Consider the following 26,040-nt stretch of genomic DNA (forward strand, 5'->3'; position numbering starts at 1 on the left):
TTCCAATTCCCTGGTCCCCAACACCTCATCTTTACCATGGACGTCCAGTCCCTATACACCTGCATTCCCCATGCAGATGGCCTAAAGGCCCTCCGCTTCTTCCTGTCCCGCAGGCCCGACCAGTCCCCCTCCACTGACACCCTCATCCGCTTAGCCGAACTCGTCCTCACCCTCATCAACTTCTCTTTCAATTCCTCCCACTTCCTACAGACAAAGGGGGTGGCCATGGACACCCGCATGGGCCCAAGCTATGCCTGCCTCTTTGTAGGTTACATGGAACAATCCCTCTTCCGTAGCTACACTGGCCCTAAACCCCACCTCTTCCTCCGTTACATTGATGACCGTATCGGCGCCGCCTTGTGCTCCCACTAGGAGCTCAAACAGTTCATCCACTTCACCAACACCTTCCACCCCAACCTTAAGATCACCTGGACCATCTCTGATACCTCTCTCTCCTTCCTGGAACTCTCTGTTTCCATCTCTGGCAACCACCTGGAAACCGATATCCATTTCAAGCCCACCGACTCCCATAGCTACCTAGAATACACCTCCTCCCACCCACCTTCCTGCAAGAACGCCATTGCCTATTCCCAATTCCTTTGCCTCCGCCGCATCTGCTCCCGGGATGAGGCATTCCACTCCCGTACATCACAGATGTCCTCGTTTTTAAAGGACCGCAACTTCTCCCCCACAGTGGTCGAAAACGCCCTCAACCATGTCTCCCGCATTTCCCGAAACTCATCCCTCACACCCCCTCCCCGAAATATCAACCAAAAAAGGATCCCCCTCGTCCTCACGTACCACCCCACCAACCTCTGAATCCAAAGCATCATCCTCCGACACTTGCGCCATCTGCAATCTGACCCCACCACCAAAGACATTTTTCCCTCTCCACCCTTATCTGCTTTCCGGAGGGACCACCCTCTCCGTGACTCCCTCATCCGCTCCACACTCCCCAACAGCCCCACCACCCCCAGCACTTTTCCCTGCAACCGCAGGAAGTGCTACACCTGCCCCTACACCTCCCCCCTCACCCCCATCCCAGGCCCCAAGAAGACTTTCCACATCAAACAGATGATCACCCGCACATCTGCTAACGGGGTATACTGTATCCGCTGTTCCCGATGTGACCTCCTCTACATCGGGGAAACCAAGCGGAGGCCTGGGGACCGTTTTGTGGAACACCTACGCTCGGTTCGCAACAAACAACTGCACCTCCCAGTCGCGAACCATTTCAACTCCCCCTCCCACACCTCAGACATGTCCATCCTGGGCCTCCTGCAGTGCCACAATGATGCCACCCGAAAGTTGCAGGAACAGCAACTCATATTTCGCTTGGGAACCCTGCAGCCCAATGGTATCAATGTGGACTTCACAAGCTTCAAAATCTCCCCTCCCCCGGCCGCATCCCAAAACCAGCCCAGCTTGTCCCCGCCTCCCTAACCTGTCCTTCCTCCCACTTATCCCCTCCTCCCACCTCAAGCCCCACTCCCATCTCCTATCTACCAGCCTCATCCCGCCCTCTTGACCTGTCCATCCTCCCTGGGCTGACCTATCCTCGCCTAACTCCCCACCTACACTCACCTTACTGGCTCCATCCCTGCCTCTTTGACCAGTCTGTCTCCTCTCCATCTATCTTCTCCTTTATCCATCTTCTATCCGCCTCCCCCTCTCTCCCTATTTATTTCAGAATCCCCTTCCCCTCCCCATTTCTGAAGAAGGTCTCGACCCGAAACGTCAGCTTTCCTGCTCCTCTGATGCTGCTTGGCCTGCTGTGTTCATCCAGCTCTACACCTTGTTGTCATAGGATGTATTTACATTTGGAAGAAAATGGGCTTATTAGTGATAGGCAGCATGGTTTTGTGCAGGGAAGGTCATGTCTTACCAACTTGATAGAATTCTTTGAGGAAGTGACAAAGTTGATAGATGAGGGAAGGACTGTCGATGTCACATACATGGACTTCAGTAAGGCGTTTGATAAGGTTCCCCATGGTAGGCTGATGGAGAACGTGAAGTCGCATGGGGTCCAGGGTGTACTAGCTAGATGGATGGAGAACTGGCTGGGCAACAGGAGACAGAGAGTTGTAGTGGAAGGGAGATTCTCAAAATGGAGAACTGTGACCAGTGGTGTTCCACAGGGATCTGTGTTGGGACCACTGTTGTTTGTGATATACATAAATGATCTGGAGGAAGGTATAGATGGTCTGATTAGCAAGTTTGCAGATGACACTAAGATTGGTGGAGTAGCAGATAGTGAAGGGGACTGTCGGTGAATGCAGCAGAATATAGATAGATCGGAGAGTTGGGCGGAGAAATGGCAGATGGAGTTCAATCCAGGCAAATGCGAGGTGATGCATTTTGGAAGATCCAATTCAAGAGCGAACTATACGGTAAATGGAAAAGCCCTGGGAAAATTGATGCACAGAGAGATCTGGGTATTCAGGTCCATTGTACCCTGAAGGTGGCAACGCAGGTCGATAGAGTGGTCAAGAAGGCATACAGCATGCTTTCATTCGTCGGACGGGGTATTGAGTACAAGATTTGGCAGGTCATGTTACAGTTGTATAGGACTTTGGTTCGACCACATTTGAAATACTGTGTACGGTTCTGGTCGCCACATTACCAAATGGATGTGGATGCTTTGGAGAGGGTGCAGAGGAGGTTCACCAGGATGTTGTCTGGTATGGAGGGCGCTAGCTATGAAGAGAGGTTGAGTAGATTAGGATTATTTACATTAGAAAGACGTAGGTTGAGGGGGGACCTGATTGAGGTCTAAAAAATCATGAGAGGTATAGACAGGGTGGATAGCAAGAAGCTTTTTCCCCAGAGTGGGGGACTCAATTACGAGGTGTCACGATTTCAAGGTGAGAGGGGAAAAGTTTAAGGGAGATATGCGTGGAGAGTTCTTTACGCAGAGGGTGGTGGGTGCCTGGAACGCTTTGCCAGCAGAGGTGGTAGAGGCGGGCACTAGACAGATACATGAATGGGCAGGGAGCAGAGGGATACAGATCCTTAGAAAATAGGCGACAAGTTTAGAAAGAGGATCGGGATCAGCGCAGGCTTGGAGGGCCGAAGGGCCTGTTCCTGTGCTGTAATTTTCTTTGTTCTTTGTTCTGAGAGGTCTGAAGGTGGATCCATTACCTCGACCAGATGGACTTCAGCCAAGGTTCTGAAGGACTTAGCTGAGATGGCTGTGGAGGCATTGGTGGTGAACTTTCAGAAATCACTGGAGGCGGGGATGGTCCCAGAGGAGTAACAAATGTAACAGAGATGGTAAGAACTGCCAATGCTGGGGTCTGAGATAACACAGTGTGGGGCTGGAGGAACAGCATGCCAAGCAGCAGCAGAGGAGCAGGAAAGTTGACGTTTCGGGTCGGGACCCTTCTTCAGAAATGGGGAAGGGGAAGAGAGCTCAGAAATAAATAGAGGAGGGGTGGGGCTGGAGAAGATAAGTGAGATGGTGATAGGTGAGTGCAGGTAGGGAGTGGTGGGGATTGGTCACTGAGGTGGGAGGGCCGGGTAGGTGGGACAGAAGATGGACAGGTTGTGTCAGGTCAAGGAGGCGGGGATGAGATGCCTTTTTAAGAAGGGAGGGAGAAGATTGGAAATTAAAGGCCAGTTGGGCTGACCTGGGTTGTTGATAAGATTTTAGAGTTCATTATTATGGATGAGTTTGCTGAGTGTTTGAAAGTACATGGTAAAATAGGCCTAAATCAGCATAGTTTCATCATGGGGAGGTCATGCCTGACAAAATTTGATTTCCAGAAGGCCTCTGACTAGGTGATGCACAGGATGCTGTTAAATAAGGTAACAGCCCACTATGTTAGGGGCAAGGTGCTGGCATGGATAAAAGATTGCCTACAGGCTGAAGGCCAAGAGTGGGGATACAGCAGTTTTTTCTGGGTGGCAACTGGTGACTAGTGGCATTCAGTGAAGGTCAGTGTTGGGAAAACAAATATTCAGGTTTACATTAATGTCTGGACAAAGGAACTTGAGGGCATTGTTGCTAAACTTGCAGATGACACAAAGATAGATGGAGGGGCAGGTAGTGTTGAGGATGCGGAGAGGCTGGGAGAGTGGGCAAGGAAGTGGCAGATTGAATACAATGTGTGAATACACTGAGGTTATATACTTTGGTAAGAAGAATAGGGATGTAGACTACTTTCTAAATGGGGAAAGGCTTCAGAAATCTGAAGTGCAGAGGGACTGAGGAGTCTTAGTTCAGGATTGTCTAAAGGTTAATATGCAGGTTCAGTTGGCAGTTAGGAAAGCAAATGCAGTGTTAGCACCCATTTTGAGACAGCTAGAATACAAGAGCAGAGATGTACTGCTGAGGCTTTATAAGGCACTGGTCAGATTGCATTTGGAATATTGTGAGCAGTTTTGGGCCCCACATCTGAGGAAGAATATGTTGGCATTGGAAGGATCCAGAGAAGGTTCACAAGAATGATCCTGGGGATGAAGGGTTTGTAATATAAGGAAAGGTGGATGACTCTGGGTTTGACCTTGATGGAGTTTAGAAGGATGACCTGGTGTCTCACTGAACATAGAATACAGAACATAGAAGAGTACAGTACAGTGCAGGCCCTTCGGCCCACGATGTTGTGCTGAACTTTTACCCGAAACCTAAGGTCTATCTAACCTCCACCCCTACCTTATACTATCATCCATATGCCTATCTAATAGCCTCTTAAATGCCCCGAATGAAGCCGACTCCACTACCCTCTCTGGCAATGCATTCCACGCCCCTAACACTCTCTGAGTAAAGAACCTACCTCTGACGTCTCCCCTAACTCTAACTCCACTCACTTTAAAACTATGCCCCCTCGTAAAAGCTACCTCCACCCTGGGAAAAAGTCTCTGGCTATACACTCAATCTATATCTCTGATCATTCTGTACACCTCTATCAAGTCACGTCTCATCCTTTGTCGTTTTAAAGAGAAAAGCCCTAGCTCTCTCAACCTTTCCCGTAAGACCTTCCCTCCATTCCAGGCAACATCCTGGTAAATCTCCTCTGCACCTTTTCCAACACTTCCACATCTTTCCTGTAATGAGGCGACCAGAAATGGACACAATACTCCAGATGTGGCCAAACCAGGATTTCATACAGCTGGAGCATAACTTCATGGCTCTTGAACTCAATCCCTCTATTAATGAAAGCTAACACACCATACGCCTTCTTAACAACTCTATCCACTTCAGTGGCAGCTTTCAGGGAACTGTGGACATGAACCCCAAGATCCCTCTGCTCCTCCACACTGCCAAGAATCTTTCCGTTAATCATGTATTTTGCCAACAAATTTGTCCTTCCAAAATGAATCACCTCACACTTTTCAGGGTTAAACTCCATCTGCCACTTCTCAGCCCAGCTCTGCATCCTATCAATGTCCCTTTGTAACCTAGAACAGCCCTCCGCACTATCCACAACTCGACCCACCTTCGTATCGTCCACGAACTTGCTAATCCACCCTTCCACTCCTTCATCCAAATCAGTTACAAAAATCACAAATAGAAGAGGACCCAGAACAGATCCTTGTGGTACACCACTCGTAACTGAGCACCATGTTGAATATTTTCCTTCCACTACCACCCTTTGTCTTCTAAGGGTCAGCCAATTCTGAATACAATCTGCCACATTTCCCCTATCCCATGCCTCCTTAATTTCTGCATGAGCCTATCAAGGGGAACCTTAGCAAATGCCTTACTTAAATCCATGTATACCACATCCACTGCTCTACCTTCATCCACTTTTTTGGTCACCTCTTCAAAGAATCCAATGAGGTTTGTGAGGCATGATCTACCCCTCACAAATCCATGCTGACTATCACAAATCAAACTGTGCCCATCCAAGTGATCATAAATCCTATCTCTCAGAGCCCTTTCCAATAATGTGCCTACCACTGAAGTAAGGGTGAAGTAAGAAACTTACAGAATACTGAGAGGCCTGGACACAGTCAACATGGAGAAGTTTTCACTAGTGGGAGAAACTAAGACTCAAGAGCACAGTGAGGGAATGACCCATTAGAATTGAGATCAGGAGGAATTTCTTCAGTCACAGGGTGGCAGGTCTGTGGAGCTCATTATCGCAGAAGTTATTGAGTGTATTTAAGAAAGATAAATAGGTATCAAAAGAAAATGGGTAATTTAAGTAACATTTTACATCAAAGAGAATTGTCGAATTGATCACAACAGGGTAAGGGAAGGATGGATGAATTTTTGTAAGGAGAGGAATACTGGGGTTCAGTTCCAGAAACTCCGTCAGGGTTGGGCACATTGCTCAAATTTCCAATTGAGCATTGCTGGGCTCCTGGAAGTTTTCAAACTGTAATTTCAGGCACTGTTGCTAATTCTTCACTCTCTAGTCTCCCTCATTCCAACGGACCAATCTATTACCTGCTTTAAACTCACCTTTTCGTTGTCTTTGTAATCCAGCTGCAGAGAATGATGACCCATGCAGATCACAGTTACTATGAAGTAAAGAAGTGCAAAGATACTGTGTAACCACAGCAGTCGATCACTGGAAAACAAGTGTAATCACAACATGAGAGAAGGAATCAGAATGTGGCTCTGAGGAGGATTGGTATACAGAAGAGTGGCCTGAAGGACTGGGCAGAGGATGGGGTTCAGGTGTGGACATGGTATTTGGGGTGCAGGGTCCAGTGGGCAGGGAGGAGGAAGAGCAGAGAGGATGGTAACAAGATTGGAACAGATTAACGGGCACTGGGTAGAGGAGGGGAGGAAGGGGTGGACAAATCAGATGGTGGTCAGATCTGTGGCCCACCACCAGCCAGTGTTCACTCACTCTGCAGGGACATTTGCAATGGTGGTGCGGCCAAAATGTTGCGGGCTGTTACCTGAAAGGCAAAGAGTCATTAGTCAGTGATGGCTCCACATTGGTCTTAAATACAGTGTTGAATCATCTCTATGTACAGACAACGCTGAATATCAGTAACTACTGGTGACAACAGCATCACTCAGCACTTCTAACCCAAGTCCAGACTCCCCTTGCCCAACTACCCTTCCCCAGCCTGTGCTACTCCCCTCCCCTAACTCACTGCACCTTTGTCTAAAGATTCCCCTGCCTTAGCTCTGGATTCTCCTATCTGTCCTCATCCTCTACCTGAACTAAAGCTTGTCCACCTCTCGTTCCTTTGACTCTATTCCCACTAAACGACACCAGACTGCCCCAATATTTCTCTATCATGTAACTGGCTGGGATTGTACTTGTCTGATCCCGCTTTCATCTATACAACCATATACACAGTTTACACATTTTTCTTCCTGCTGTTACACCATTAGCACTGGTCTCCCAAAGGATTAATCCTTGGCCCCCTCTTATTTCTCACTCACATGCTTCCGTTTGGAGATATCAAGCAAAACATAGGTCTGACATTTCATTATCCAGGACAGGGTCACCACCTTAGCCAAATGGTACTGGAGACCTGATTCTTAAAGCCCTGCCTCTAAGCCTGTTACCAAGTTTTTATATCCATGGTCTGCGGTGGCAGATGCACATGCTAAAGTGGTGCCGTCTTCAGGAAGATCCAATTTTCATTACTGGATATCAAACTGTGGCCTGTGGGCTGCACATTTTTCAGATGAAGGTCTAAAGCTGCCAGAGATATTAATTAGAGTCAGGTCACCATTTATATAGCCCAGGAATACCTTTGGGAAAAGTAACATGCCCTTTGGGATTGTTAAAAGCAAATATGAACATGCATAAGAGGAACATGCGTAAGCTTAATTCACCTGCCCTCTAACATTTTGAAAATAACAACCTGCAATGTAATATAAAAGTCAGTGCTCATAGAACAGTGGCTGTCAGTTCATATTTTAATTGACACCTCTTAATACTTATAAAGTCTTTCAAGTGGGCAAATGAATACAAATTGTAACCCCCTTCCCATCCCCCATTTCTGATGAAGGGTCTAGGCCTGAAACGTCAGCCTTCCTGCTCTTATGATGCTGCTTGGCCTGCTGTGTTCATCCAGCTCTACACCTTGTTATCTCAGATGAATACAAATGCTCATTTTTATAACGGCTTAAGCACCTGAATGAATGAAAAGGGAGTGAACAATTTTTTTCATGAGTGTAATCAGGAACAAATACTTAGAACTTTATTTCACATTAGCACAGGCCCTGATGTCAGTACATGGGTGGATACTGTGTGAGCTGGCATTGATGGTGTAAAGCAAGGATGGTTGATGGTATGCAGAGGAAGGCCAGAGTTTGCACCAACTTAGCTTAGGGGCTATAAATTGGCATAGGGTGGGCAAAGGGGCATTGGTTAGTTGGTGGATAACCAAAACAGAATTGCTGGAGAAACTCAGTAGGTCTGGCAGCATCTGTGGGAAGAAAGCAGAGTTAACATTTCAATTCTGGTGATTCTTCATCAGAATTGTTCTGAGTTTCTCCAGCAGCTTCTAAATTTGTTTCAGATCTCCAGCATCAGCAATTCATTGTTTGATGAGGTATGAGGCCAAGGGAGGGATCAGTGCTGGCCATAGGTTGGTGTGGACAGTGCGAGGGGTCATGGAGGGCATGGTGAGGGAATGGATAGTGCATAGGAGGAACTGAGGGGATGCGAAGGGTGAGGGCTGGAGGAATGGCTTTTGTTTTAGTTCTTTTAATGGTAGTTCACAGCCTGCCTCCTCACCTAGCAGCTCTTTTGGTTGCCACCAAATCTTTCCTGGGGTTAGAAGGTCCAAATCCAGTTATGCAACTCCAACAGAACAAAATTCCAACTGTCGGAGTATTTTCCTCCAAGTCGAGTTTACAGACCTGTTAATTATATCAACTCTGCACTCCTGTCTCAGGAATGTAAAATCAGGCCACATTATCTATTTCACATGTCTGCTGACAACACCCAGGTCTACCTCACCAGCACCTTTCTCAATCCCTCCATTTCTCTAAATGAGATGGTTTGTCTGACATCCAGGACTAAATGAATAGAAACTTCCTCCAATGATATATTGGGATGACCGAGTCTATAGGTTGAATATTACCTTTCTTGACTATGGTCGAATTGAGTTGGACTTTTTAGGGGGTTAGTCACCATAAGGCCTACTGAGTTCACTTACTGTATCTAATTAATTACTTACCCTGTCTCAATGGCATCCCTCATGTTCGATTTCAGCCCCCATCTTACCAAATACATTCTGTGAACAACTCACTACTCAGTGAGTATCCTTCTGCCCATGCTTTCTTTAAAAGCCCATTGTGCACCCAAGTGAAAACTGTCAGTCCAGAGCTGCCCTGCATGGTTCTTCATATTTGCCCCAAAGAAAGCAGACAGGGAACATTTGCAGGCAGGGTCTTGCTGGACATAAAACATAGAAAATAGAGGCATTCAGCCTTTCAGCCCACTCCACCATTCAGTATAAAAACTAAATGAACTGTGGATGCTGTGAATCAGAAACACAAACAGAAGTTGCTAGAAAAGATCAGCAGGTCTGGCAGCATCTGTGAAGAAAAGTCAGAGTTAACGTTTCGCGTCCGGTGACCCTTCCTCACCATTCAGTATGATCATGGCTGATCATCTAACACATTAGTCTGTTCCCCCTTTTCCCCCATATCCTTTGATCCCTTTAGCTCCAAGTGCTACACCCAAGTCCTTCTTCAAATCATACAATGTTTTTGGCTCAAATGCACTCTGTGGTACCATATTCCCTAGGCTCACCACTTTGTGTGTAAAGAAATTTCTCCAAATCGCAGTCCGAAGATTGGTTTACTCAATATTCATAGACATCGGCACCTGGTTCTGGAGTCACCAGCCATCAGGAGAATTCTTCCAGTCTAGTCCTGTTCATATTTTATGAGTTTCTATGAGATCCCCCCTCATTCATCTGAATTCCAGTGAATATAGTTCAAGGCGTTTCAACCTCTCCTCATACATCAGTCCTGCCATTCCAGGAATCAGTTCAGTAAACCTTCACTGCACTCCCTCCAAAGCAAGAACATCCTTCCTCAGATAAAGAGACCAAAGCTGTACACAATATTCCAGGTGTGGTTTCATCAAGACCCTGCTCTTGTACTTAAATCCTCTTGTTATAAAGACCAACATTTCATTTACCGTCTTCATCATTTGCTGCACCAACACGCTTACTTTCAATGACTGGTATACAAGGACACTTGGGTATGATTACACATTTCCCTCTCTCAATTTGTAGTCATTCAGGTAATAAACTGCCTTGCTACCAAAGTGAATGACCTCACATCTGTCCACATTAAACTGCAATTGCCATGCATTTGCCCACATACTCAGCTTGTCCAAATCACAGTGACACTTCTCTTCATCTTCCTCACAGTTTACCCACCAACACAGTTTTGTGGTCATCTGCAAACTTGGAGCTACTACATTTATTTCTCTCATTTAAATCATTAGTATACATTATGAATAGCTGGAGTCCTAGCACTGATCCCTTTGGTACCCACTAGTAACTGCCTGACATTTAGAAAATGGTCTTTATCTTTATCTGAGAAAGGGCGTTCTTGTTGTAAAGGGAGTGAGGTGAAGATTTACCAAACTTTATTCCTACTCTTTGTTAAGTGTCGGCCAACCAGTTTTCTGTTCATCTCAATACATTACCTCCAATTGCATGTGCTTTAATTTTACCTGGTAATCTCTTATTTTGACTTTGTCAAAAGCCTTCTGAAAATCCATGAAGAATTCCAGTAGATTCCACTTTCCACTTTCCTGCCCGCTCTCCATAACCCTTCAACCCAATACTAATTAAAAATCTACATCCTCCTTAAATTTACTCAATGTCCCAACATGCACTCCACTCTGGGGTAGTGAATTCCGCAGATTTGTGACCCTTTGAGAGAAGTAGTTTCTCCTTATCTCTATTTTAAATCTGCTACCCTTATCCTAAAACTATGATGTCTCATTCTAGATTGTCCCACATGAGGAAATATCCTTTCTACATCTACTTTGGCAATCCCTTTTAATATCTTATATACTTTACCCAAAAGGTTATGAATCCTGGGAATTCCCCACCCAGTGAAGTAGGTGGGGCTTTCTCATTGAATGTTTTTAAAGCTAAGATCGATAATTTTTTGAACAGTAAAGGAATTAAGGTTATGGTGAGAGTGTGGTTAAGTGGAAATGAGGCCATGAAGAGATCGCCCATGATTTTATTGAATGGCAGAGCGGGCTCGAAGGGCCAGAGGGCCTACTCCTGCTTCTGGTTCTTATATTCTTATGTTCAATTTGATTTCCTCTCATTCGACAACACTCCAGGGAATAACGGCTTAAATTGATCAATCTCTCTTCATAAAACAAACCCCTCATTTCTGGAATCAATCTAGCAAACTTCCTCTCAATTGCCTCAAACACAAATACATCTCTCCTCAAGTAAGGGACCAAAACTGTACACAATACTCCAGGTGCAGTCTCAATAATGTCTTGTACAGTTGCAGCAACACTTGCCATTCCTTAAGCAAAAAGTGCCAAAAATGCCTTCCTTATTACCTGCCATACTTGCATACCAGTTTTATAACATGTCAGGGTCCAACTAGGGATCAGGTTAGTTTGGAAATGGTAATGTATATAATGAGACAGATTTAATAAATGATTTCAGAATAAAAGATCCTCTCAGGAATAGAGACCAGAACATGGTAGAATTTAGAATTCAGTTTAACAGTGACAAACCTGGAGTTGGAAACAACTGTGTTAAATATAAATAACAAAAATTACACAGGAAGAGGGTTGAGTTGGCTGGAGTGAACAGGGAAAAGGGAAGTTTAGCAGAAAAGATAGTTGAAAAACAATGGCAGGTGGGAAGAAGGATTCTAGGAAGAGAATAAAACAACCACGGTTAACCAAGAAAGTTAAGGACAGCATGACAGAAAAACATATAATGTGGCAAAGATTTGTGGTGAATCAGAGGATTGGGAAAGTTTTAAAAGCCAACAAAAGATAGCCAAAAATAAAGGAAAAATATAAACCCTGAGTCAAACTAGCTCATAACATAAAAACTGATAGTAAGAGCTTCTTTAAATATATGAAAAGCAGACAGAAGCAACATTGAACATACAGAATTTACAGATTAACACTGGGGAAACAATACTGGGGAGCCAGGAAATGGTAGAAGAGTTTAATAAATACTTTGCATTAGTCTGCAAGGTAGACTGAAAGCATTCCAAAAATGCAAATTAATCAAAGGGCTAAAGCGGTGGAAGGGGGAATAAACACAATAAATATCACTCAAGAAAAACCACGAGGGAAACTATTGGGGTTAAAGGCCGATATGTCCCTTGGACCTGATGGGATTCATCCTAAGATATTAAAAGCAGATGCAAAGATAGATGCTGCACTGGTGGTAGTCTTCTGGAATAGTCTCACAGGATTTTAAAACTAAAAATGTAACATCTTTCATTATAAAGGTAAGAAGACAAAAAACAGGTAACTATGAGCCAGTTACCTTAACATCTATCACTAGGAAATGAATAGTGTTTATTATAAAGGATGAAAAAACAGAGCATTTAGAAACGCTTAGTCACAAAGTCAGTGCCAAAATAAATCATTATATATTTTTCCATGTTAAACTTCATTTGTCAGATCTTTGACCACTGACTTCATAAGACCATATGACATAGGAGCAGAAATTAGTCCATTTGGCCCATCAAGTCTGCTCCGCCATTCAATCATGGCTGATAAGCTCCTCAACCCCATTCTCCTGCTTTCTCCCCGTAACCCTTGATCCCCTTGATAATCAAGAACCTATCTATCTCTGTCTTAAATTGACTCAATGACTTGGCCTCCACAGCCTTCTGTGGCAGTGAATTCCATAGATTCACCACTCTCTGGCTGAAGAAGTTTCTCCTTATCTCCATTCTAAAAGGTCTTCCCTTTACTCTAAGGCTGTGCCCTCGGGTCCTAGACTCTCCTACCAATGGAAGCATCTTCCCAACATCCATTTTGTCCAGGCCATTCAGTATTCTGTACATTTCAATTAGATCCCCCCTCATCCTTCTAAACTCCAATGAGTATAGTCTCAGCGTCCTCAAACGTTTCCTCATATGTTAAGCTTTCCATTATTGGGACCATTCTCGTAAACCTCCTCTGAATCCGCTCAAGGGCCAGTACATCCTTCCTGAGATATGGGGCTCAAAACTGCACACAATACTCCAAATGTAGCCTGATCAGAGCCTTATAAAGCCTCAGTAGTACATCCCTGCTTTTATATTCAAGTCCTCTCAAAATAAATGCCAACATTGCATTTACCTTCCTGACTACTGACTCAAACCGCAAGTTTACCTTGAGAAAATCCTGGACTAGAACTTCCACGTCTCTTTGCACTTCAGACTTCTGAATTTTCTCCCCATTTAGAAAATAGCCCATGCTTTTATTCTTCTTACCAAAGTGCATGACCTCACACTTTCCCACGTTGTACTCCATCTGCCACTTCGTTGCTCACTCTCCTAACCTGTCCAAATCCTTCTGCAGCCTCCCCACCTCCTCAATACTACCTGTCCCTCTATCTATCTTTGTATCATCTGCAAACTTAGCCAGAATGCCCACAGTTCCTTCATCGAGATCATTAATGTACAAAGTGAAAAGTTGTGGTCCTAACACTGACCCCTGTGGAACACCACTTGTGTTGCCACTCAGGCTGCCATCCTGAGAAAGAGCCCTTTATCCCCACTCTCTGCTTTCTGCCAGATAGCCAATCTTCTATCCATGTTAGCACCTTGCCTCTAACACCGTGGGCCCTTATCTTACTCAGCAGCCTCCTGTGTGGCACCTTATCAAAGGCCTCCTTGAAGTACAGGTAGATTGGGTTTAAGGTTGAGAGAGCTAGGGCTTTCCTCTTTAGAATGACGAAGGATGAGAGGTGACTTGATAGAGGTTAACAAAATGATCAGAGGTATAGATAGAGTGGACAGCCAGAGACATTTCTCTAGGGTGGAGGTAGCTATTACAAGGGGACATAGTTTTAAAGTGAAAGGAGGTAGATATCGGGGAGACGTCAGAGGTAGGTTCTTTACTCAGAGAGTGGTAGGGACGTGGAATGCATTGCCGGAGAGGGTAGTGGAGTCGGCCTCATTAGGGGCATTTAAGCGGCTATTAGATAGGCATATGGATGATCGTATAAGGTAGCGGTAGAGGTTAGATAGACCTTAGGTTTCGGGTAAAAGTTCGGAACAACATCGTGGGCCGAAGGGCCTGTACTGTGCTGTACTGTTCTATGTTCTATGTTCTATGTTCTAGATAACATCCATTGGCTCTCCTTAGTCTACCCTGCTCATTACTTCCTCAAAGAATTCTAGCAGATTTGTCAGGCATGAGCTCCCCTTAATGAAACCATGCTGACTTTGCCCTACTTTACTATACATTTCCAAATATTCAGAAATAGAACATAGAACATAGAACAGTACAGCACAGTACAGGCTCTTCGGCCCACGATGTTGTGCCGAACTTTTACCCTTAACCTAAGGTCTATCTAATCTCCACCCCTACCTTATACAATCATCATAGGTTACAATGGGCCTTTACAATGGCCTACAACTTACCCACGACCGATGTTAGGCTAATGAGCCTATAATTTTCCATCTTTTGGCTTACTCCCTTTTTAAACAGGGTGTCATGTTAGTAACTTTCCAGTCCTCTGGGACCCTCCCTGACTCTAGCGATTCCTGAAAGATCACCACTAACGCTTCCACTATCACTTTAGCTATCTCCTTTAGAACTCTGGGGTGTAGTCCATCTGGTCCAGGTGATATGTCCACCTTCAGGCCAATCAGTTTTACGAGCACCTTTTCCTTGGTGCTGGCCACCATACTCAGCTCTGCCCCCTGACTCTCTTGAATTTTTGGGATTTTACTCGTGTCTTCCTCTGTGAAGACTGACGTGAAGTAATTATCAGTTCCTCAGCCATTTACTTGTTCCCCACTATCTCTCCACCGTCATTTTCCAATGGTCCAATGTCCACTTTTGCTTCTCTTTTGCCCTTTATATATCTAAAGTCTTCATTTATATTGCTGGCTAGCTTACCCTCATATTTAATCTTCTCTCTCCTTATTTCTTTTTTTGTTGCCCTCTGTTGGTCTTTGTAAGCTTCCCAATCCTCTGGTTTCCCACTGCCCTTCGCCACATTATATGCTTTCTCTTTTGCTTTTATTCTATCCCTGACTTCCTTCGTCAGCCATGGTTGCCTCATCCTCTCTGTACCATGCTTCTTTTTCCTAGGGATGAATTTTTGCTGCATCTCCTGAATTACTCCCAGAAACTCCTGCCATTACTGTTCCACTGTCTTTCCTGCTAGGCTCCTCTTCCAGTCAATTCTGCTCAGCTCCTCCCTCATACCGCTATAGTCGCCTTTATTCAGCTGTAATATCGTTACCTCTGATTCTATCTTCTCCCTCTATTGCAGAGTAAATTCAATCATATTATGATCACTGCCTCCTAAGGGTTCCTTTACCTTAAGCTCCCTTATCAAGTCTGCCTCATTGCATAACACTAAATCCAGTATAGCCTGTTCCCTTGTGGGCTCCACCATGAGCTGCTCCAAAAAGCCATCTCGTAGACATTCCACAAACTCCTTTTCTTGCAATCCACTACCAACATGATTTTCCCAGTCCACCTGCACATTGAAATCCCCCAAGATCCTTTGCCTTTCTTACACACCTTTTCTATCTCCTGGTGTATCTTGTGCCCCAGCTCCTGACTACTGTTTGGAGGCCCGTACACAACCGCAACTATGGTTTTTTAGCCTCTGCAGTTCCTCCATTCTACCCACACAGATTCTACACCATCTGACCCTACTTTGTTTCTTCCTATTGATTTAATTCCATTTCTTACTAAAAAGGCAACACCACCCCCTCGGCCCAACTGCCTGTCTTTTCGATAGGATGATTATCCTTGGATATTCAGTTCCCAATCCTGATGCCCTGGCAACCACGTCTCCGTGATGCCTGCCATGTCATACCTGCCAGTTTCGATTCGCACCGCAAGCTCATTTACCTTATTCCTTATACTGCGTACATTCAGATTTAACACCTTCAGTCCTGTATTAACCCCCCTTTCTCATTTTCATTCGTTTCTCCAGTGTTTGATTGCTAGCCTTTTCCAAACACTCTGTCCTATTTGTGTCTGTGCTGGAGACTTTAATAACCTCTCCTGAATTCTCCTTCCCTGTCATTTCTTTCATATTGTTCCACTTAGTTGAATCCACCACTACAGATGTTAACCTGCTGTTTTGTTTCCCACTGGGGCAAGTTTCACTATTCCCTTCCCCCCAACTTTCTAGTCTAAAGTCCCGTTGACCAGCCTATTTACCCTTTACGGTAGAACATTGGTCCCAGCTCGATTCAGGTGGAGACCGTCCCAACGGTACAGATCCCTCCTGTTCCAATACTGATGCCAGTGCCCCATGAAAAGGAACCCCTCTTTCCCAAACCAGTCTCTTAGCCACGTGTTTACCCCCCTTATTCTCATGTCCCTATGCCAATTAGCACGTGGCTCAGGCAGTAATCCGGAGATTATAACCCTTGAGGACCTGTTCTTTAATTTGTTTCCTAGTTCCTAATAATCCCTTAACAGGTCCTCTTTCCTAGTCTTGCCTATGTTGTTTGTTCCGGCGTGGACCACAACAACTGGATCCTCCCCCTCCCGCTCCAATATCCTTTCAAGCCGGTCAGAGATATCCCTTACCCTAGCACCGGGCAGGCAACACACCACGCAGGACTCTCGATCCTGCTTACAAAGGATACTATCTATCTCCCTAATTATAGAATCCCCTACAACTACCACCTGTCTTTTTGCTCCCTCCTCTTGAATGGCCTCCCGTACCACGGTGCAGTGGTCAGTTGGCTCATCCTCCCTGCAGCCCTTTTCCTCATCCACAAAGGGAGCAAGTACCTCTTACCTGTTGGACAAGGTCAAGAGCTCAGGCTCCTCTGTTCCTGACTGCAGGATCCCTCTACCTGCCTCGCTTACAGTCACACCCTGCTGTCCCTGGCCAATGACTGAATTTGAAGTACTTAATCTACCAGGTGTGACTGCCTCCTGAAACAAACTGTCCAGGTACTTCTCCCGCTCCCCCTGCCACAGTGTTTGAAGCTCAGATTCCAGCTCATCAACTCTGAGCCGAAGTTCCTCAAGCAACCAACACTTGGTCACTGCAGTTTGCAATGGGATCAGCCAGCTCCCACATCATACAGCTACAACACATCACCTGTCCAGCCATTTCTACTTAGTTATTTACTTTATTAATTTATTGTAATGAGTTAATTAAATTTGTTGATAAAGAAAAGAAGGACTTACCTTACCTTACCAACCCTCCACAGTCTTTATTTTTGGTTAGAGGAGGAGGATGGGTGGGAGACACTACACGTGTAGTGTTTTGGGTTTAGCCAATGCCCGAATATAATAGTTCATGTATATATATCCTTCTGTGGCCCTTTCATGTCCTCTTCACACTTACTTTCCAATATTTCTTCGTGCCATTAGCATATTTAGCAACCATACCTTTAGCCATTTATATAACTTCTAAAAAATCTTTAGGCCCAAGCACTGATTCCCATGTTATACCACTTATTCCTTCTTGCCAACCAAAAACGACCCATTTGCTTCCTATTGGTCAGCCAATCCTCCATCCACACCTATATTTCACCCTTCACATCATGAGCTTTTATTTTTTGCGACAACCTTTGATGTGGTTCCTTATCAATTGCTTTCTGAAAATCTAAGTACAGCACATGCACTGGTTGCCTTTATCCACGGCACAGGTTATTTCTTCAAAAAACTCCAATTAGTTGAACTCAGTTTTCTATACACAAAACCATGTTGAGTCTGTCTGATTATCTTAAACTAGTCTAAGTACTTTGTTATAATAACTTTACCCTAAAGTGTCTTATTGCACAGTGGTAGTGTCCCTACCTCTGGGCCAGAAGTCAGTAGATTCAGGTTGAAATTCGACCTGCACCAGAGGTGTGTCATAGCATGCCTGAACAAGTTGATTAAAATAGCTGAGGGCTGTTATGGCAGTTGTAATGTTCCTAACCTCTGGGCCAGAAAGCTTGGGTTCAAGACTCACCTGCTTCTGAGATTTGTCTTAGCATGAAGAATTGTTTAAAATTGATTAAAAATATCTAGAACACCTTTAATAATAGTATCGAACATCTTTCCTACAATAGATGTTAAGCCAACTGGCCTGTAGATTCTGATTTCTATCTCCTCCCTTTCGAGTAACAGAGTTACATTCACTATTTTCCAATCTAATATAACCTTTCCTGAAGCTAGGGAATCTTGAAAAATTAAAACTATCCAATTGACCATTTCTTTTAATACACAGAAATATAGAAACATAAAAAATAGGAGCAGGAATAGGCCATTTGACCCCTGGCTGATTATCGAGTTCAATGCCCTAAAACTGCCCTCCCCTGATTTTATTTTGTGGTGAATTAGCTCTTTTTATTTTGAGTTTGTTGCAAGAGTTAGCAAACGACATTCAAGGAAAAATAAAAACAATTGTCGCTCACAGCTTTTATGAACCTGGCACCCACTGTGCTAATTCACTCCTTAAATAAACACAGCAAAAGAATTAAACTGTTGTCTTTTTTTTTAGTATAAAAATAAACTGGGCATGTAACTTCAACTAGGAAAAACTGAAGCCTCACTCTTTGCCAGGAAACAATAAACATTTACAATAAAATGTTTAGTTGACCAAATTTACATAAATATCTGTATTACTTGTATAAATAAAGAGATCACATTTCATTGTACAGTATGTCATCTGCTGTATTAGATTTCAATGAATCCTCACAATGGGGAAACAGGTCATTTGGCCCAATGAGCCCACATGGACCTTTTGAAGACTATCCCACCCAGAGCCATCCCCCTACCCTATCCCTGCATTTCCCATAGCTAATGCTAACTTATTCCCATAGCTAACTTACACACCCCTGAACACGATGGACAATTTAGCACAGCCAATTCACCTAACTTGCAATTTGTGGACCTTGGGAGGAAACCAGACTACCCAGCAGAAACAGGAAGAATGTGCAAACTCCACACTGACAGTTGCCAAAGACTGGAATCGAACCTGGGTCCCTGGTGCTGTGAGGGAATAGTGCTAACCACTGAGCCACTAAGCCGCTTTCACTTTTTTTAAGAATGATTTTCAATAACTTGTTTTTATCAGATCCATTGTTCTTCTCTTTCCCTCCCTCCTATTAACATGCACAACTATTTCATGTGCTTCATATGTTCTGAAGAAGTGTCACCTATTCCTTGTTCAGAAGAAAGGTCACTGGACCTGAAACATTAACTCTGATTTCGCTCCACAAACGCTGCCAGAGCCAGTGAGTGTTCCAGCAATTTCTGTTTTTGTTTCTGATTTCCAGCATCTGCAGTTCATTCATTTTTTGATTTCATGTGCCTTTCTGACCCCCAAACCCATCCCACTGGAAACAGTAAAGACAAAAGAGCTTATTGGTGGCTGGGGCAAGGAAAGAAAATATCAATCGATTTCCTCTTTTCAAAACTCAATTTTAGATTCATTTATAGCTATACTTTAGAAAACACTTGGATCTTTTGATTATGTTTAAAATAAATGGAGTGTAATTTCAAAGCTGAATTTATATTTAAAAGAAAATTACCGTAATTAATATAAGACCCTGCAATGAAGTCCATCTGGACCCAGTCACTTGTCACCTTGCTCTTCAAACAATTTACTCGGTACCACTTCCTTGTTGATTGTTACTTTCTTGAGTTACGATCTCCCTCCACTTCCTCAAATACAGCTACACAAAATAACTGCTCAATTCATCTACTATCTCCTTATTTCCCATGCTTCATTCCCCACACTCACTTTTCATAGAACTAATGCTCACTTTGTTAGTCCTTTGTTAGATAGCTATATATACTCTTTAGCTGTGTTCATACTTCTAGCTAGCTTCCTCTTGTACTCTAATTTTCTCCTCTTTATTAATTTTAGCCATTCTTTGCTGTTCTGATCTGCTGCCCATTTTTGCACCTTTATACTCATTTCTTTAAGTTTAACATGATCTTTAACAATGTCTCCACACTTTTTTAACCCACTATCTTCATTTTGCCCTTCCTTGCCTCCCCTTCCCTAACACACTTTCCCAGATCTACCCCTACAATCTCCTCACTCATCCCTGTCCAAGTTATGTCTCCTCCCCCAAAGTCCTGGAGCCTGAGCCCCTGCTCCAAACCGCTTGCCCATGCCACCCTGTCCCAGAACTCCTTACCCAGCAGGTCCCCAGAGAAGTTGACAGGAAGGACAATGGCGATCGACAGGACACAGACCACAGTGAGGAGGACCAGGATGTGTCGCTGAAATGAGAGGTAGATAATGGCGTCGAGTCCACACTTGTACTGAATCTCATCGTCCCTTAAATCAAAAACACCAAGTGAGTACCAAGCACAGACAGCTCCATCCATAGCTCCAGTCCATCCTCCAGCACATTTTTCATTGCCTATCATACAATATACCCATTGTCAGAAATTTTCCAGGCATCTCTCTGCAGACAGGATTTGTCCTGGGGGACTGGAGGATTGAAAATGTGATACAGTTGTTTAAGTAAGGAGCAAAGGATAACCCAGGAAACTACAGACCTGCCAGCTTGACATCAATAGCAGGAAAATGGATGGAGGCTATAATACGGGATAAGATAAATAATACTCTGTGACTGCCATTTTTTGCCTTTCCCAATCCTTTTTAATTCAAATGGAACTTAAACATCCTGTTCATTTGTTTGCCATTTTACTAGCTTGTCTTCTTCTTCAGAAGCAGTCTTTCCTTTTGGAATAGTTTTCATCTTTCTTGAACTGGGAAAATTTGCCCCTATAATCCATGCTGAAGTTGCCGCATTGTACATGGCCAGCTCCCTACAATTTCCAAGTCAAATAAACTGGTACGAGGCTAGGGAACACAATCTTGACACTTAGAACATAGAACAGTGCAGCACAGTACAGGCCCTTCAGCCCACAATGTTGTGCCGACTTATTATCGTACTAAGATCAATCTACCCTGCATACCCTACATTTTACTATCCTCCATGTGCCTATCTAAGAGTCACTTAAAAGTCTCTAAAGTATCTGACTCCACTGCCACTGCCGGCAGCGCATTCCACACGCCCACCATCTCTGTGTAAAGAACCTAACTCTGACATCTCCTTCAATCACCTTAAAATTATGTTCCCTCATAATAGTCAATGAAAAAAGCCCTAGCTCCCTCAACCTTTCCTCATAAGACCTGCCCTCCAGTCCGGCAGTATCCTGATAATTTTCCTTTGCACCCTCTCTAAAGCTTCCACATCTTTCCTATAATGAGGTGACCAGAACTGAACACAATATTCCAAGTGTGGTCTCATCAGAGTTTTATAGAGCTGCAGCATACCCTCGCGGCTCTTAAACTCAATTTCCCTGCCAATGAAAGCCAACACACCATATGCCTTCTTTACAACCCTCTCAACTTGGGTAGCAACTTTGAGGGATCTATGGACGTAGACCCCAAGATCCCTCTGTTGCTCCACACTGCCGAGAATCCTGCCATTAACCCTGTATTCTGCATTCAAATTCGACCTCCCAAAATGAATCACTTCACACTTTTCAGGGTTGAATTCCATCTGCCACTTCTTTGCCCAGCTCTGCATCCTGTCAATGTCCCGTTGCAACCTACAACAGCCCTCCACACTGTCCACAACTCCTCCAACCTTCGTGTCATCGGCAAACTTACTAACCCACCCTTCCACTTCCCCATCCAAATCATTTATAAAAATCACAAAGAGCAGAGATCCCAGAACAGATCCCTGCGGAACACCACTGGTCACCGAGCTCCAGGCTGAATGCTTTCCATCTACTACCACCCTCTGTCTTCTATTGGACAGTCTCTGGAACAGCCAACTTGGTCTAGGCTGCAATAAATAGTGGTCATCCCTCTCACTATTCACAAAATTAAAACAGGGATTACTAGAGTTTAACTTACCTCATGTGATAGAGTGTGGTCAACCAGGAACAGAAGCCCTGCAGATAGAAGACCAAATATACAAATCAAAATCAGAAATTCAGGTGCAATTAAAATCACAAATCAGAAAATTATAACAAGCAATTTAGGGTGGTCATCTTCGGATTACTCCTTGTGCCACATGCCAATGAAGCTAGGAATAGGAAGATATGTGGCTAAAGAGCTGGTCTAGGAGTGGGTGGGGTTTCAGATCTGTGAATCATAGGGATGTTTTCCAGGGCAGTTGGGAGCGGTACAAGGAGGACAGATTTCACCTAAAGTGAGGGGCACCAATATCCTGGCAGGGAGGTTTGCTAGTGTCACTTGAGAGGGTTTAAACTAGTTTGGCAGGGGGCTTTTGTACTAAAACAGATACAACTTAGCTTTCTGGTCCTTCCATCTGCCTTATTATACTGTGACTTCTCTGTCTGCTGGACTGTCCTAGTATTCCTTTTCTATTTGATTGAACCTTGTTCCTGATTTTACATCTATTCTGCATCCCATTCCCCTGCCAAATCAGTTTAACACCTCTCGAACATTGTATGCTTCATTACCTGCATTCTCCGACTGTCCCACCACCTTCAATGATTTATGTATATATACACCAACGTCGCTCTGCATCTGCATCCCTTTCTGTACTGTACCCCTTATTTGATATTGTCTATCCATGTTACACCAACCAAAATGCATCACTCACACATCTCCATTTGGACTTCATCTGCCACCTACCTGCTCATTCCACCAATGTGTCAAAGTTCTTGTCTACAGTGTCCTCCTCACAGATTACAATGATACCAAGTTTCGTAAGCACCTCCTTTTCACCTATAAGAATAGCCCACAAGCTTTCAGTCTCTCGCTATTTAAATTCTCCATTTTGCTCTCACTCTGACTTCTCAATCCTCAGACTCCTGTCATGTTTCAGTGAAACTCAATGTAAGCTTGAGGAACAGCTCCTCATCTTGCAAAGCAGCACATTATAGCCTCTGGAGTCAATGCTGAATTCAACAGTTTTAAAATATAATCTCTGTCCTCACTTTGTTTTCTTTTCTTCCCATGTTTGGATCTTGCTTGCGGACAAACAATTGTTCCTGGTTACAAGCATATGGAAAAACATACAATCGTATGCACTAGGAGCAGGAGTAGGCCACTTGGCCCCTTGAGCCTGCTGTACCATTTAATAAGATCATGGCTGATCTAATTACTCCACATTCCCACTTACCTCTGATGACCTGACACTGCCTTGCTAACCAAGAACCTGTTTACTTTCTTCATGCATACCTCTCACCTCTATATTTATCTTTCATTTCTTTATCATCCTCTTATGCCTTGCTCCACAAACTCTTTCCCCATTTAATCTGCTTAAAACCATCATTACATTCCTAACTTTGCTCAGTTTTGGCGAAAGATTATGCGGTTGAAACATGAACTATTTCTCCCTCCACAGACCATGCTTGAAACTCCTGCTAAATATTTCCAACATTTTCTATTTCTTTCACATTTCCAGTATCCACAGTATCTCGGTATTATTTTTGTCTGAATATTAAGGTTGTCTTCTGGAAGCCCCAATAAATGACATTCAGTAAGGTTCCACGTAAGAGCATGTTCCAAAAATTACAATGACTGGAATTCGAGGGTCAATCAAAACTGGTGCAAGCTCAATTGTGTACTTACCACATCTTTACTCTCTAGCTCAGTTGGGCTGGTTTCAGAAGGAGATTTCTCCTTTTCAGTCTGTTCACCGTAAAACAAAGAGGTGAGGCTACATAAAATAGAGAAAGAAAAGCATTAAACATAACTGCTGACAATGACATTTCCAGAGTACTGAGCATCGCAGACACAAAGTGCACACAACAGACAGTGATAGAGACAGAGCTGGCTAGGGTGGGTATGGTCAGAAATCACACAACACCAGGTTATAGACCAACGGGTTCATTTGTTTTCAAATAAACCTGGTGGACTATAACCGTCATGTGATTTCTGACCTCGTCCACCCCAGTCCAACACCGGCATCTCCACATTAGGGTGGGTATGGGCAGGGAGATAGCAGAAGGAGAAATGGAGGGCATAGCAGAGAAATGGAGAGTGAAAGCAATACAGGACAGGATGAGAAGGGGTGGGTGGGTGGAAGGAGGTAGCAAGGGAAGGAAGTAGAGTTCTGAAACATTAGAAGCGAAATGACTTCATGGAGACGGGTATACTGTCACCAAGTCACCCTTTATTTACACATGAAGAGTCCTTGAAACAGATCCATCTCCCTCAGAGCCAGCTCTCACAGTGACCAAAGCCACTAACACTCCTTGTTCTATCTATCAGCTAGGGCTCCCTGATTGGACCAGATTACCAGCCCCAACTCATATGCTATGATTTCCACCTGACTGACCCCATTAGAATCATGGAAGGGCCTTCCTCAAGGATAATTCCAGAAATTATACATTAGGAAAGGATTGACAGGCTGGGTCTCATCCCTGTGAAAAAAAAGGTGACCTAAGAACGATCTTTAAAATGATGAATGGATTTGATTCAGTGAATATAGGAAGAAAATTTGCCTTTTTTTTGGGAAGTGTGAAATTAGATGTCTTTACTTTAGAGTTGCATTATGGTCAGTGTGGACATGGTGGGCCAAAGGGCCTGTTCCTGTGCTGTGCTGTTCCACGGTAATATAACACAGCCATCTAGAAATGTGATAGGGAATTCAGAAGAAACTCCTTCACCCAGAGAGTTTTAAGAATACAGAATAGGTTCTCATAGGGAGTGACTAATGTCAGTAGTATAGATGTATTCATAAGGAGTCAGATAAGTATGTGACAGCAAAGGGAACAGAAGGTTACAATGGTCAATTTAGATGAAGAGATGTGGAAAAAGGCTCAAATGGAGCCTAAACACCAGAATCAGCTAATTGGCCCAAATGGCCTGTTCCATTTGTCCCATGTAACTTAATGTAATAATCCACATACAAAATTATTTGTAAACCTGCCTATCTGGTAGCCACGGGTTACCCATCTAGACAAGATCAACAGGTCACAGATGGACCTGAGACAGGGTTTCAGCACAGGCATTAGGCCCTGTTTGCAAATGCCTGTTTCAGCTAAATGCTGGAAACCCACAGCAGAGCCTACACTGATAGGGGAAGTGGCACAATCTGATATGGAATATGTAAGGGGGCTGCCTACCATATTAGGCACTTTGATACGCATAATGTGCATACAAAATGAGTGAGATCTTTGTTTCTTTTTAATTCATTCACAGGATGTAGTTATTACTAGCTGGGCCAGCATTTAATTCCCACCCCTGTTGTCCTTGAGAAGGTGGTGATGAGCTGACTTCTTGAATTGCTGTGAGTAGACACGTTGGAGAGGCAGATCTGGGATTTTGGCCCTGTGACACTGAAGGAAAGGTGATATATTTCCTAATCAGGATGGTGAGTGGTTTGGAGGAGAACTTGCAGGCAATGGTGTTCCCGTGTGTCTGCTGCCCCTGTCCTTCCAAAAAGAAGTGATGAAGAGAAGAAGTAGAAGGAGCTGTCTAAGGAGCCTTGGTGAATTTCATGATGTGGTTGTGCTGGTATTGGACTGGGGTGGGCAAAGTCAGAAGTCACACAACACCAGGTTATAGTCCAGCAGGTTTATTTGAAAACACAAGCTTTCGGAGCGTAGTCCCTTCATTAGGTGAAGTGAAAAAGAAGCACACAGAACACAGAACTTATAAGTAAAAGTTCAAAGGGTCACACAACTGATGAGAACGTATTAAACACACCTAAGATGCTGTTAAATCTTTAATCGGTTAAAAGGTTTTAATTGATTAACATGTATATGTAAATCCCTGAATTCCTTTCAAATCACGGTCCTGAGATCTAAATGTTTTATCAGTGTAAAGAGGAGGTGGTATTTTAGGTCAGACAATGTATTTTAAGTGTGAGACCTTGCTTAGAATCTGGGAGATAGTAGGAATTGCCGATGCTGGAGTCTGAGATAACAAGGTGTAGAACTGGATGAACACAGCAGGCCAGGCAGCATCAGGGGAGCAGGAAAGCTGACGTTTCAGGTCTGGACCCTTCTTCAGAAG

General features: G+C 44.0%; 1 protein-coding gene across 1 annotated transcript in view; it reads right to left on the reverse strand.

Annotated features, from left to right (window-relative positions):
- The window catches only part of tmem63c (transmembrane protein 63C), a 151,688-nt gene that overhangs the window by 114,705 nt on the left and 10,943 nt on the right, over window positions 1-26,040 (reverse strand). Inside the window, 5 exon segments of the mRNA XM_048599981.1 lie at window positions 6,410-6,518; window positions 6,804-6,855; window positions 20,222-20,364; window positions 21,961-21,998; window positions 23,650-23,737. Coding sequence (XP_048455938.1) covers window positions 6,410-6,518; window positions 6,804-6,855; window positions 20,222-20,364; window positions 21,961-21,998; window positions 23,650-23,737 — 430 coding nt within the window.

This window comes from Rhincodon typus, chromosome 8 (genome assembly GCF_021869965.1).
Source record: "Rhincodon typus isolate 14 chromosome 8, sRhiTyp1.1, whole genome shotgun sequence".
Classification (NCBI taxonomy): Eukaryota; Metazoa; Chordata; class Chondrichthyes; order Orectolobiformes; family Rhincodontidae; genus Rhincodon; species Rhincodon typus.